The sequence below is a fragment of the Chelon labrosus genome (genome assembly GCF_963514085.1).
Source record: "Chelon labrosus genome assembly, chromosome: 3".
Taxonomy (NCBI): Eukaryota; Metazoa; Chordata; class Actinopteri; order Mugiliformes; family Mugilidae; genus Chelon; species Chelon labrosus.
The window spans coordinates 14612369-14627532 of NC_140339.1; the positions used below are offsets into that span (position 1 = coordinate 14612369).

The following is a 15164-nucleotide window of genomic DNA, read 5'->3' on the forward strand; positions in this document are numbered from 1 at the left end:
TTAATCATTGCTGGTTTAGTAGAAATAAAATATCCGGAAATATTAAAACATTTCCAGGGTCAAACATTTAACTGTCACAGCTAACCCTGTCACGACAACAAAGCCCTTTGACGCTCATCAAAGTCGAGCGAACACCACTTTTGGGAAACAAATGATCTACCCAGAATGCACTGCAACCTTAAACACAAAGGGAAACCTTGAAATTATGCAATCAAACTGAAAACAGTTGTAGACCTGACATATTCATTCTTCTCCTTCCATTTTTTCCACCCAACTCCAATAACATCTTCTTAGAGGTGATAATTGGATTACTGATTTTTACATGGGATAAAGTATCTATCTATCTATCTATCTATCTATCTATCTATGTGTCTGATCTGAGGTTTCCTTGACAAAAACCCTCAACTCCAACCTGCTGACTCACTATAAGACACTGAATAATTCCACTAAATCCGTCCATTTCCTACCTGCTGCCTGTGCGCTCCCCCCTTTGCCCTTCTTCTTCTTCTTCTCCTTGCCGTCTTTGTTCTTGTTCTTGGCTAACTGCAGGAGGCTCTTTGACATCTGGTTGTTGGCCTCGCCGCCCTTGAGGTTAGTGGAGGATGAGGTAAAGGGATTGAGGCCTTTCCCTTTGGCCTTAGACCGCTGGGGCTGCAGCCTCGGCAGGGAGGAAGAGGAGCAGGGGGAGAGCTCCAGCGGGTCCAGCTCCAGAGACTGGGAGCTGCCGGGGAACTGGGACTCATCAGACGTTGTAGAGGGAGTCCTCTGCACGTAAAGGAAGGAGGTTAGACAGATGGACAGCTGTGGTCTACCTCTGTAAGTGAATATGTATGAATATGTATGTTTTCATGTTAATAAATAATGAGCAGAACTGTTTCCAGAAGAGCTCAATGGTGGAAAAATGCTTTAAAAATTTGGCATAAAAAGCCTGGAAATATAAATATGCTGTTTGGATTGTGATGAAGAACTGTTTGCTCGTTAACACGTAGCCAAAAGCTTTTTTAAATTCCCTTTGAAGGGGACCCAGGTTCAAGCTTCTGCTGTAAGTATTCATAATCATCAACCCAAAGTGTTAGGATTTATAAAGTGTCCCCGCTCACCTCAACCATTCGGAGCTCCTCCATCTTTTCCAGCTGCCGCTGCACAGCCTCCCTGTCTCTCTGCAGCTTCCTCTGGGCGTCTCTCAGCCTCTCCAGGTCTTTCTGGTACACCTCCTTTTTGTTCTGCAGCTCCTGCTTCTCGTCCTCCAGCGCCTTGTGCTGCTTCAGTATCTCCTCCGCCTGCAGTGGTTGGGAGGTGCATTGATTGATTTATTGAAGGGATACAGGTCGGATATATGAGATGCTTGATTGATTGCTGTTGAACTCCTTCAATCCCACTTCAAATCATGTCTCCACCTCTCCACCCTTACTACCAGGGGCACTGAAACCCACTTCTAAAAAAGCATCTCTGGGTGAAAAAAGTCTGTGTAAATGAAAGTTTTCAGTTTCAAAGAAAAAGAACAAGAATCCCAGAAGTCTTTACTCATGCTGGGTAAATAATTTTGGGTCTAGTAAACAATTTACATTTCAGGAAATTTGAGTATTTCGAGTTTGTGCTACTTTTTCTAAGTCTACTCCACACTAGTCAGAGGGATATATTACACAGCAGTACAACCGATTCAGATTAATAATGAGGAAATATGTGATATCATTTTGCTATTTGAGTGTGGCGTGATACTCAAAGTATGCTCAATTATGCTTTGACACTAGAGTAAATCCATTCATACAGAGCAAAATACGACTGTGACTGTAATTTACTGCATTAGAATAGCAACAGGTTCCCCTTGTTGACCAGCCAGGTCATCAGTATATTCCAAAAGCACATGAATTATCTGGATAAGTATGATAGGTTTAAACAAATGAAGCTGAACCTTTTGAAGGCTACACCAATTCTCTAGTGTTGTCCTCAGTTTTAATTTAACCTTTGAATTTTCATCCGAGGAAAATAAGGAATGTACGTGTAAAGCTTTCTAGTATTTTGAAGACAAAAATATTAGTGTCAGGCTGCAGGGAACCTTGAATGTAAAGTGCACAGAACTAAATGTAATGTATCAAGTATAACACTGCCCTGGTGAAATACTCCAGTGTGAAACCAGAAACTGCCCAGAAACATATCAGCAATGAAATCGCAGCGATGTTACCTGTACGTGTACCAGTGCCTCCCTTTCACTGAGGTGCTGTTCCCTGAGATCCCACTCCTTCTCCCTTTTCCTCTTCTCCTCAGCATGAGCTGCCTGTTGCCTCTGCAGGGAAGCCAGCTCCTGCCGCTGCTTCTCCAGGCTCCGCTGCTTCTCCTGTTCAATCAGCGAGCTGGGACGCGAGGACTGCCGCGACAGAGACGTGCAAGAGGAGGAGCGCTCGCTCAGGGCCTGCCGCTGATCCTCAATGAAACTGTCCTGCTGGACCACCACCGCCTGGGATGGACAAAGCCAGAGGCAACGGATCATAACAGTGTCTGGTGTTTAGTTTGAAAGATATTATCTGTGTTTTTGTTTGTATGGCTATGATCTCGATGCACCACAGATGACCTCAATTCATATTACACAGATATCTTTATATTCCCATTCACAGAGTTGTGATGTATCGTCGTACCTGCAGAGAGCTGAGAAGGAGATGCAGGTTCGAGACACTGTGGAGGACCTGCTGTTGGAAAAGAGAGAACGCTGAGCATCAAAGAGGCGACCCTCACAACATCCTGCTCTGCTCTTGACTTAAGAGAGGAAAATCCTCTTCAGCTGCATGGAACAAAGCTGTTTGATGCTGCCTTACCTATGGCTGCACTTGGCTTTGCTTGTTTAATACACCATTAACGGCAGCAGTGCTACAGATATATATATATGATGCTACTATATAGTAGCATCATTTGGGTCATATATGTGTATGTGTACTAGCAAATAATGGTGAAAAATAATAATGTCAGCGGCCTTGTCTCTGTGAGAAAAGGTCACTTTTCTGTAAACTGCAGTCAGTGTATGACTGGATTTATCTGAACGTCCACTCGTAAATTCATATTACATGAAGCACCGCTACCATTAACTGTGTACATTAACAAGCGAAGCCAAGTGCTGCCATAAACAAGGCGGCATCAAACAGCTGTGTAACAACCTATGTACCTTTTTAACATAAAAGCTTTTTAACAATAGGAACATAGTTTAAATCATATCTAACAAAGTCTTTTGGTGAAATACAACACATAACTAATAATTAGTAACTATTGCCCTCTACTGTGCTTTCTGTTTTCTGCTGGGGGAGCAGTATCAGTGCCGGAGACGCCGGTAGGATAAACAAACTGGCTGGCAACATCATTGGACGGAAAATGGAGACGTTTGAGTCAGCCAGTGAGGAACAGGAGGCCTCTGAATAAACTGCTCTCAATCATGGACACTCCATCCCACCCACTCCACAGCGCAATACAGAGACAGCAGAGCTCATTCTTGAACGGGCTCATTCTGCTTCGCTGTCGAAAAGAAAGGTTCAGGAAATCCGTTCTGCTGTCTGCAATAACACTGTACGACAGCTCACCTCTGTGTGACACATCGTTCATCAGAGGATGACTCAAACTGACTTCAGTTAACTTGTGCTTCTCACATTTTCTCTAGCCGGCCTCGCGTGCAGTATTTTGTACAGATATGGTCCCCCAATGATCAATTGTAAAACAATTGGTGGTTTTCTGACGTTTCATCATGGGGTATGAATATTAATCTTAAATTAATTGCAAAACATCCCCATCATCCTCTGCAAATATTAGCATGCTACCACCATAACCGTAGATGGTTAATATGGCAAACATTGGCAGCCAAACATCAGAGGTGTCATTATGAGTTTGTTAGCTTGCTAAAGTTAGAATTTAACTTTTTGCATAAGTAAAACTTCACAGAGCTTGCAGTGTGCTTGTAATTGTACCTATTCTTTAAGGCTCTTTAGAATAAATCTGTGGCATCAATATTCATTTTAAACTATACTGTTCTATACTCCTACTGTATTTGAGCTTAAATTAAAAATTGGCTCTGCTCTGGCTTTCATTAAATAACATTTTCCTCTTACAGATCACATTGTTTCCCAACGGTGTTTTACTGTTACTATTTTTATTTATTTATTTTTTTTGTAGTTTTTATTCCATAGCTAAGTGTTTCCGACCATACGTCACCTACGTTATTACAGCTATTTCAGCTAATGAACTCATTAATGCTGATAACGACGATGTTGACGCAGAGTACTGAGCGTTTCCATGTCAACAGCAGCTCTAACTAAATTAGAGACAGGAAGTCGGAGTTACCTCACTGTTCCTCTTCAGCAGCAGCAGCAGGTTGGCGTTTCCTCCCTGCAAACAAAACATTAACATTCACTGAGTGCAGCTAGAACATGCTGGTGCACTTCAATGCACGTCTAATGCTAGTGTGTCTGTGTATGTCGGCCGGCGCACTGTATGTAAAGCTGCATGAATGTGATTAAAGCTGTGCATGTGGGTGTGCTGTAAAATCTAATTGTATCTGGCTATGGATATGTATTACTGATGCAGTAATATAGCAGTGTTATTTTAAAACAAGAAAAATTAAAATACTAGGATATGATTTTTTGTTTTTTTTTCCATTTTCAAAGAAATACATGTAAGAGTGTGATTAGAATATGGTAAGCTAAAAGGGGACACTGCATTTTATTTTTAGTAATGATACTGACTGATACACACTCTCCTTCTGTCACTGCTCAACTCTCTTTGAACTTTGGCTTCAGGCCCAGCAAGCAATGTTAAGAAAAGATGCTTCCCTTTTGTAATTCAGAGAGCTAGACTTAGACAAGGCCTAGTGACTGGTTGATTTAGAGTGACATTAGTGTTACTGTTAAACAACACAATGGAGTCAGGAAGTTACAGTAGACAGTAACTTACTGGCTCAATTACAACAATCAAGAAACAATAAGGTGCAGTTCAGCTCCTGGATAAATGCTGGATGACTGACTACAAAGGATCGCTCCTCAAAGCGATCCATTCAATTCCATCCACCATTGAATTCTTACACAACTTATGGTCGCCATTAGCAACGGGACCCGGCAGGAAGAGTCAAGAGGCTAATTCACTGGTGGGAGAGAAGCGGCTAAATTCATCTTAATGGGACTGTTAATGTTGGAGGACAAATGAACCCCCTCAAATGCCCTGCGGTTCTCTCTGAGGCGTGGGGGCATAGCGGCTTCAGAGTCAAGAATAATTGGCTGCTGAGATACCAACCTTCTTCAAAACGCTGTCGGACTCCGTCCTGCGCAGATCTCCCGCCGTGTCCTCACTCTCGTCTCTCTCTCCACCTAAAGAACATCGAAGCCACAAGAGAAACGATGAAACGGTCCACCAAGAATATGCATACAAGAACAAACAGGTGTACTGCAAGACAAAGTCAGAACAGGGTCACGAGAAACATGTATATCTAACATGACGTCTTCAAGATGAAATAATAATGACATTTTGTGTCAAGACCAAGGTGATGGTCACAGTTATCAAAAGGAAAAAGTAGTTTATAAGAGTAGTTATACAAGATATGCGAGTCTGCTAGACTTGGTGCACAAATGAATGCTTTATGTGACATTGAATTAATCTCGAGTGGGAAGTAATATAGTGATTAATTAAGATGTATATTAACTGCAACCTTTAGCCCAACGGCCATCTGCATAATACCATTCAGAAATACCACTGCTTTGGATTGACCCTGACCTTTTTTTAGTCAGGAATTGAATAAATTTCCTTTTTTCTTCTAATGCTTTGTTTGTGATCATTTATGAATATGAATAACTGTAATAATCGCAGCTGAAGATACATTCCTGGCAAAGGTAATGCAAGTTTCATGTTTACCAGCGAGCTGAGGATAGTGAGTATCTAATGTGAAGTGACTCAAACATAGAATCCATATTTTTTGATGCTACATGTTCTCAAATGTACTCTCAAGTCTGTGGAGGCTGAAGAATCTGAGGATTTTTGAGTTACTGCAGCACATGATGTCAAACTGCTGACCTACATTTTTATACTGTTTGTGTTAATGTTAAAATTGGATACTCCATCTCGAAAATTATGCATGCCCTCTTTATGCATTTTCTTTTTAGTTCTACTGGCACTATTTGCATATTATTTCCTTTTTATTTTTACTTTCTCTATCCCACGCACACCTTGCACTACTACTAAGCCGACCTTTAATCTTAAATCTAAAGGAGTTGAACTGATCCCCTTATCACTCCGAATCCACACATTTAATCTGTTAATGTGTATTGACTGGCTCTAGTGTTCATTATAGTGTTATAATAAATAATAGATAAAGGCTTAAATATAGTTTTAACGGGATCACACTATAAAAATGTCACCATTTTGCATCAGCTCTCCAGGTACTGCTACTGATATGTAGATATGTGGCTCTCCTATGGTTTTGTATCTGCACCACTATCAGCTTGCAAGCCACCAGTTCAGAAGTATTGCCCTAGGCCACATTTCCCTCAGGAAGCTTCAGCTCTGCCGTCCAAGCCACAGTCTACAATGTTTTATCTTACTGCTCTGAACAGGGGCATTGTGGGAAGAGCTGGGTGCAGTGCGTGCTGTTACATGGCAACAGAAACTCTGTTTTAAGATAAAAATTGAAATATTATACTTTTTGGACAGTGCTGTGCTTTCAGCAGTGTCGGCACACACGTGCAGTCCAGTCACTGAGTCAGTGCTGTTATCTAGACAAGCAGGTGGGGGTTCGGGGTATTTCATTGTTACCCTACCCTGTATCCCTAGACTGGATTGTACAATGTTTCCGGGAAAACCACCTCAGCAAATATCCCAAGCAGCAGACTTACTCTTACTGCAGTGCATCTGGTGACTGTCGAAGCCTCCAAAGGTCTCAGCCCGGCGGGGCAAACACACCGGCCCCGCGCCTCCTCCCTCCTGAACGCTGGCCATCGCTCCCCCCAGGCTGCCGTTGACCAGAGTCTGTAACGTCTCCACTGTCATGCGCACAGACAAACACACAGACAAAGAGGCGAACATCAATGTGTAGGTCAGTAAGTGAATTATCCCGGGTAACTCTGTTACAGTTCTGCTCTGCAACCATAAATCCTAGCAGGCACGTCTGCTTTCAACCTGGTACTGGCTGCTGTTGCCAGGCAACTATTGACAACCAGCTTGAACCACAGAGCTCTGTTGCTAAAAGTTTAAATACCTTTTCAATCTGAAATTTATACAAACTCTAGAAAGATGCATATATTGTTATCGGCATACAGTACATAGACGCAGCGCCGTGACCTTTCCAGTAAAAAACGTGACAATCAGTGCTGGTGGATGCAAACTCACAGTAAAACACAATGAACTCAGGAGAAGAAATGACGTTACAGATGCCAAGGACAATTACTGCTCCGGACTTTAGAAGGAGGACGTGAAAAAGACAATCTGTAGTAGTGTAGCTTAGCTAAACCTTTGCTGCTAGTTTTAAAAGGGAAAACCATTAGTTCTCCTCCATACATCTGTCCTGACTTAAAGCCGCCGACAAGTTTGCTTTAAATGTCACACAATAAACTGTAAAACAAATCCCTGGTATTTTTAACTAACTCCATTTTTTTGTGGAACACTCTTAGCCTGCAGCAGTACTTAGAAATCAGGGAGAGCTGGTTAAGACTTTTTTACATAGCTCACAGCTCAGACCACGACAGTAACTCGGCTCCTTCACAGGAAAACACCAAAGAGTTAGTTGGTTGTAGAGTGTGGTGTATTAAATAAATAAAAATATTGTTGTAATTTTTTTAAGGAATAGGAAAATATGGAAATAATGTCAACAAGTCAAACAGTCATGGAAACAAGTGAAATTAGGTTTGCCTTCAGAATACGTTTTGTCACACACAGCCTAGAGATACTCGTTATATACAGTAGATAATTATGCAGCAGGATTGTTTTTCCAGTCTTCCTAAAACTTTCCAGACTGCTGAAATTGAACGTCATCCTAATGGGGTGAGAATATGCTGTGCCTCACTGTCTTTCCCCACATTTCATTCTCTTTGTCACAAATACAGTATCTATCTGACTTCACTCCTCAGCTCACGCTGCTTTCGTCTCATGCACATTTGATGAACAGTGCTGCCAAAGCACCAAAACAGAGCTGGAATAAAAACACATTCTGACTCCTTTAATGTTTTCTATACACATTTCTATTTTTTTTTTTTTTTCAAAAAATCATCCCAAAACACAAACACTCTCTTGCTTATAGTTCTGCTCTCTCTCGAGCTCAATTCAGATCCAAACACAAGCTAATTACCCCAAATATGGTATTCTCTCGTGATGAATTTTAATGAATACGCTGATTTTCTTAAAATAAAAATCGATTTCTGTATTGGGTCAAAGGGTAGTGAAAGATGGTTGTCAGAGTGGAAGTTATTCACATGCAGAAAAAAAAAAAAATAAAAAAAAAAAATAGCAGAAATGTATTCAAACTGCATCTTGAACTGTGGATGAAAATGGTTCAAACCAGTCAAGCTGTATGCAAATGTGACGCTTTGAACAAGATATCAATTAGCTGTACTGTGTGGATGTTCCAGTAGCAGAGTGCTGCTATTAAGCATGTTGGCTCACTGGCGTACAGTAGTTTACAAGGACACTTAATAGGGAACAGAGTCCTTATTAATATAAACTGCAACAAGCGACTGTGATCTAAAAAAACCTATTGTGCAAAATTTGGTATGTCTACAGCTCCACTGATGGTTGTGGTTTGTAAATGACAAAGATGATATCAAAGTTGCTATGCATACTATAACTACAGATGAATTAAAATAACTGCAGCCTGATCTCCTGCAGAGTTACTGTTACTGGAGACTTGTATTTCTTTCTATCAAAACAGTCCACTGAGCTCTGTGAACATCTGTGGATTCACTGCATAGTTCATTTGTAATACTTGTACAGGGACAATGCCAATTGGAGAAATTGTAAAGAGTATAAAGGCTAACAGGGCTTAAGATGTACTTCCTCTTTGCAGGGAGATTACCGGGCACAGGGCTGTGGCTCGGGTTTGTACCAGACTAAAATAGTGGCGTGTTATTTCATGCCATCAACCAACAATGTGTCTACAAACAGAGCAGGAACTTTATACAATATGTGGGTAGTGGTGCGTCATGTGTGACATTTATGGGAACTGTCAAAACTTGCAAAAAATATGAGAACGGAAAACTGAGATAAACCCACTCTGTTTTGTTGCTTCGACTTCTTAATGAATGATGCATCGTCACAACATATATTGCAAACCTTTTCTGTCTTACCTTCCTCGAGGGCATCTTTCATGATGGAAGCACCCCTGGGTGGCTCCTGGCTGCAGGCCGACCTGAAGAATGGCTCAACCTGACGGGAGGCCTCTTCACTGGGGCTCAAGCCCTCCCACATCCCCCTGAACAGTCGCACTTTCTCCTCCAGCAGTGACATGATCTCCTTATCCTTCTGTTTTAACATATCTGACCAGCAGAGACGGACAGTCAGGAAAACACTGTTGTGGTTTCTGGAGCAAACACATCGCTGCTTCCTTTGACAACAAACACATCCAGCGTGTTTCTCTCACCTCTCATCTCTTTGGCTTTAATCTCTAGTTGTCTCTTGTCATCTTCCGTCTCACTGGGAATCCCTTCATCCTCGTCCTTGTCCCTGTCCAATCAAGGAAAAAAACATAAAACATGATTGTTATATATCTAGCGAATTAGACCAGATCAAACGTCTACAAGTAATCATCATTTACAAAGTTCCAAAGTCTGCATCGCTTACTTATATCTTAATGAACAAGTAGTGATTAAAAAAAATAGAGGCTTAGTCAATTAACCAATCAACAGAGACTAAAATAATAAAAAATAGATGATTTTATTTAGATTTTTTTTTAGCCGTTGACCTATGATTTTTTTGTTTGTTAATTCAAAATTGGAGTGTTTGTATTGTCAGTCTGCTTGGGCACATCTGGGAACATCTGATACATTTTCACAACTGTTAACATTTTCAGACAAACAAATCACTCCCATGCACAACCAATCAGTATGTGCAATGTTAACACCACAGGGCAACACACAAACACACAACACCGAGAGAGCCAAATATGTAACTTGTGTTTTTTAGAGAAAAGACGGTCCAAGCATCCCGTTGTTTGTTTTTTTAATCTCCATTCCTGGCAATAGCATGATCTCAGTTTTGTATTTGCACAAAAGTCAGACAGAGAGGGAGCGAGTGAGAGAACTAAATCTCTCCTTCCCGCTGGCTGCATTCTAATAATCCTCTGCTTATAGTGAGCTGCCCTTGAAGCCAATCCAGCATTAGACTGCCCCTGAGTACATCCCATCCCCAGGTAGAGAAGTGCTAATCCTCCTGACAGCACAGTGCCCTGTCACAACATACCATATATTACTATCTAACTGAACTGGGCTGCGTCTAACTCCTGGTTTACAACCAAAGATACACCATAGACCAACTCTAAGAGGCCAGACCTGCGCTATGAAGGCAAAGTTTGTTCTGGAGTAGAGATCATGGGTGAATGTAAATGGGAGAAGATTAGGCCACAGTCTAAATTTGGGATTAAATGCTTAGATAAAAGCCTTTAGGTATTTAAACATTAGCATATTTAACCTCCAAATGTCTTAAAGCTCACACTTAAATTGACATATAAAGGATTCCTACTCACATGGACTGCATGGCGTCCTGGATGAGCTGCATCCAGGTGTTGCGTTCGTCCTTCGAGCTGGCCAGAACCTCCATCATCTCTGGCTTCTCTATGCCCGCCGTGATGAGGAAGAGGCCGCGCTCTTCGTTAGCGACCTCCCTGACAATCAGCTTCTGGAGGGAGATGACCGTGGAGCGCTGATCCTACAGGGAGAGGGGGGTGGGGGAAAGAAGAAGGAGAAGAAAAAAAAAAGATGGGAGGAGAATGAAAAAAAAAAAGATGACAGTAGGTGGGTCGAGAGGGAGGAAAAAGAGGAGGAGGGAAGACAAATGCCGAGAATGGGAAGGCAGGAAGAAGAAAGGAGGAGGGGACAACAGAGGGATAATTAAGTGAGGAGAAAAGGGAAGACGGAAACAAGTGGAGTGAAGACAAAGGGAAGCATAGAATAAAGGTCAGTTTGAAAGGGAAGGATTAGAAAATGCATGAGGAGTTGAGGAGGAGAGGATGATTTAAAGGGCGAAATGTGGAATAAAGAGGAAAGACGAAGACAAATTAGGATTCTGTTTAATTTCATTATTGTCACGGCAGTCAGCTCCTTTACAGAGTCTCAGCTAACCTTGCATCCTTGAAGCTGCCAGCGCTGTAAAGCACATTTAACTACACCAACCCCACAAACCGCTGTTTCACTTCTGCTCGATCCAGTAAATCTCCAAAGTTGTAACCACATCCCAACATTTTTCCTGCAACCACTGAGGCTGAAAGAATGGGTTGTGATTGTTTTAATGTTTGTCTTCCTGATGCTACTACACTGTAAACAACGGGAACAAAATCTGAAAGCCAGCGTTTTGTTAATATTTTTACTGCCGTGTCATCTCTCCGCTATAGATAAGCAAGGAGAGACTCTGTGACAAGACAGAAAGATTGAATTAAATGAATAATGTCACAGTTGAAACCAAATCCAGTACGGAGAAGAAGCATTATTACCAAACGTTCTTACAACACTAGATGTTAAAGTTATATAAAAAGAAACTTGGAGAAATCCAAACCTATCCATAAAAAACAAACTGTTTTCCCTCGCCTCTTTCCTATCGTTCACTGTCATTTTAGTTTTACTAGAATATGTTCTACCTCCTGTCCAGGTGATGGTGATCTATGATCTCGTACCAACAAGCCACATGTACCGTTGGCGATTCACAGAGCTGAAGGCTTTTCTCCCCACACTGTTTACATGGCCGCCATCCATTTAGAACCACATGTTATTCCCCTTTACAGAGTCAACAGCCCCAACTCAAACATGCCAAGGCTTTTTTACTGATGGATGTGATTATTATGCCACAGGCCTGCCTCTGTTTTCATTGCTCTTAATGCGAGTGTGTGACAGAGAGAGAGAGTGTGCCGTGCTGTGAAACTGTGGGTGCTGTAAACATGGAAAAAACGACTCAAATGTATATGATTTCTTACAGCTGGGTTAGGAGCCCAGGGCCAGATCAGCTTTATGAGGTGCAGCTAGCGTGCTAGCTAGAGGCAGGCATTGTTGCACAATAGGAAAGCTAAGCAGGGCAGCTAAGGCTAACAGCAACAACAGTGGGATGGGAAAATATGACAACATCATCCCTGGCAGTGCTTATAAGAGCTGTATTGCTAGAGGCAAGGAACATGAGAGAGAGAAAAAAATGTAGTGCGAGTGAGAGAAATGACAGCAAGAACCTACCAGCATGGCAAAAACATATTTCTGGTCTTTCTCTTGGAGGAAGACGATGACATCTGATAGGAGAAGAGCATGGACGTCTGGAAGACAGAAGAAAAAGCAGTTGTGGTTGGGTAAGTAAAAAGTTGAAAAGCTGAATTCACATTTTACTAAATTACAAAATCATTAGTAAACGTCTCCTCACCCTTTAGTCTTCCCTGGACATTCTTGAGCTGCAGCGCTCCGTCGTGGATCAGCCTCCTCCTCAACAGATCCTCCCTGGCGAAAATCTGACCACTCTTTCTCATCATGATGGACTTGCTGTCCATGCGACTGTGAAAGTCCTTCAGGCGACGTCTTTTCTCGTGCTCATTCACCTTGCTATCGACCGCCGCAATCAGGTCCTTCACGAGCCGGACAGCATCCGTCAGGTCATCGTAGTCATCCTCGCTCTCTGCATTGCACATGTGGGGAGAGAGCAGAAAGATAACAGTGTGACGTTAAACACAAAGCTCGGTTCTATCCACTTTACCCCATACCTGAGCACCAATGGAGAAGCATTTTAAACCAGCAGAGGCACAAATGCAGGTCCATTATATTGAGTAATTTAGCAGCTCCAGTCTAACACACTTGAACCTGATGGGCAGAGTGGCACAGCTGAGAAGGTGTGTATTCACAGCAGAAGATGAAGAGACATTTTGGTACCCATTTTGGTATTTCCACTACAGTGCTGAAAGCTTTTTTTCGTGGTTTTTAGTAATGGAGTTGGGAACAGATTTGTCTTTTTCATTCTGACATTTTTTTCTTATCTCTCATCATTCTTTTAAGAAAATTAGGAAAATATCATTCAATACAACTGAGACAAAGCTGTGCCAAAACGGTCCTTGCACTTTTGTTTATGGCATAAACATCTGTTTACACTGACACTTTTCTCCTTCTCCAGAATTGAACAAAGGGTTCTTTGTGATGTTTCCTTTAGCAAGATTACTTAATCGCAGAATCATACAGCGTTTATCTTGCATGCAACTTTTGGGTTATCTGTATGCAACATTGGACACAATGTCTCAACAAATAGTTCTTGCTCTTTAGGTTAATTGCAGTAGAGAAAATAAACACATCTTCTTCGCGAAAAGAGATGATTATGTCAGTATAGATTAACACCTAAACATGCACGAGCTGTTGTTACTGAGCGTGGCGGCCGTTTTCCTTAAGCGGCCTGAAAAAAGGAAAATGTTACATATTCTTCTTTAACAGCAGCAATTTAAAGTTCATAAATGACCCTGTTGTTCAGATCATTTTTTATAATCTTTAGAGAGCTCCAGCAGTTAGACCCATGAAGAAAGCACATATTGATTTACCTCAATCAAGGGTCAGGATTTAGCCTCACTGGTGGTGAAGGTTCTTTCATTGGAAGCTGCTGGCAATTTCAAACAAAATGTGGTCTGACCCGTTACAAGCTCTGGTTGTGACATGGTTTCCTATGGCTTCATTTTGAACTGGCTGTTTTTTAAAATGTGCATTTTAGTGTTTTATATTGTGTACTTTATTGTTATCATCTGGTGTATGTAAGCCAAACTGCTAGAACAAACAAACTAGAAACTGAACCTTTATCACATGAATTTACATTTTGGTAAATGTGCTTATTTACTTATTTGTGCTCTCTTTTTGCCTTGATACCACTCTGTGCGTTAACTATGAGAAAATCTCTGCATGGCTTATTGTTTCTGTTTGCTTCCAGTCTTTCTGCTACGCTAAGCTAACCCGTTGACCTTATACACTCTATAAATACGTCAGAACCATATCAACCTTCTCATCTAAATCTTGGCAAGAAAACGAATAAGTGTATATTCGAACTGTTCCTTTAAATTAGTTTGTGTCTACTGTGTACTTTTAGAAGTGACAGGGGCTGTCATTGATTAAGCATAATAACAAGGATGTAGAAGGTCAGGATTTGGCATGCAATGCAAACCATGGAGTCCCCACTGAACGACTGCAAGGACTACTGTGAAGGCACAAGTGTCAATATGTCTCTGACGCACTCTTCTTGTATTTTATATTACGCACTCATATGAGTTTTAGACTCAATATGTAATAGTTTCCCCTAAGTGAAATAGTTTCCTCCTGTGGCTGTTGTACTTCAGTGCTCCCAAGCACCTAAATATCATCTCTAACTGTGAGTGTGCTGCGTTATTTCCTCTCAGTGTATATCAGAGTTGGCAGGAGAGAGTCTTCTTAAAGCACCTTGGGGATTAAGTCAGAGTTCCCCCATCCCACATAGAACTATAAACAGGCTTTGGGGAAGGATTAGAGAGCACGTACGCAGTGGGAGGCCAGCTGACAAGAGCTGCTTCAAATCAGATATAAATATGGTGTGAAATATTCCAGCTCCTCAAAGTATGATTGAGCTATTATCTTAAAAACATCCTTCAAACACATGGCTAATTTTTCTCACAGTGTATGAAACCATTTGTGAGAAATCTGTCTTTTCATGATGTTTTCTGAAACAAGTGACACATTGCTGTCGGTGCTGCTTTTGAGTGTACAGGAAGAGCTGAATACATACCGGAAAAAACATTTACATAGATACTGTTATCCTCTCAGGATCAAGATAATGTGGCAAATATTAACATGATGTGATATGATAAGATGTATTAATTTATTCTTGAAGACGTTGCAATACTGTAGGAAATAAACAATTAACTGCAGAAGATTCAAGCCTCAGGACTAAGCCTTAATGCTCCAGGCTAAGTCGGCCTTTACACTTTTTATTGATTTGCCAACGCATCGAAAACATATTCATCTCGACAA

At 41.4% G+C, this 15164-nt stretch overlaps 1 protein-coding gene across 5 annotated transcripts in view; it reads right to left on the reverse strand.

Annotated features, from left to right (window-relative positions):
• akap13 (A-kinase anchoring protein 13) overlaps positions 1-15164 on the reverse strand; it is a 100061-nt gene that overhangs the window by 3655 nt on the left and 81242 nt on the right. For 4 of the 5 annotated variants that reach the window (XM_084541950.1, XM_084541952.1, XM_084541951.1 and 1 more), the window contains 12 exons: positions 12562-12810; positions 12381-12457; positions 10691-10872; positions 9590-9672; positions 9297-9485; positions 6855-7001; positions 5263-5336; positions 4318-4362; positions 2634-2684; positions 2183-2455; positions 1101-1280; positions 468-765 (listed from right to left, as the gene is read on the reverse strand). In XM_084541950.1, the coding sequence (XP_084398076.1) occupies positions 468-765; positions 1101-1280; positions 2183-2455; positions 2634-2684; positions 4318-4362; positions 5263-5336; positions 6855-7001; positions 9297-9485; positions 9590-9672; positions 10691-10872; positions 12381-12457; positions 12562-12810 (1848 nt within the window). The remainder of the gene's footprint in view (positions 1-467; positions 766-1100; positions 1281-2182; positions 2456-2633; positions 2685-4317; positions 4363-5262; positions 5337-6854; positions 7002-9296; positions 9486-9589; positions 9673-10690; positions 10873-12380; positions 12458-12561; positions 12811-15164) is intronic. The other variant, XM_084541949.1, reaches the window with a different exon arrangement.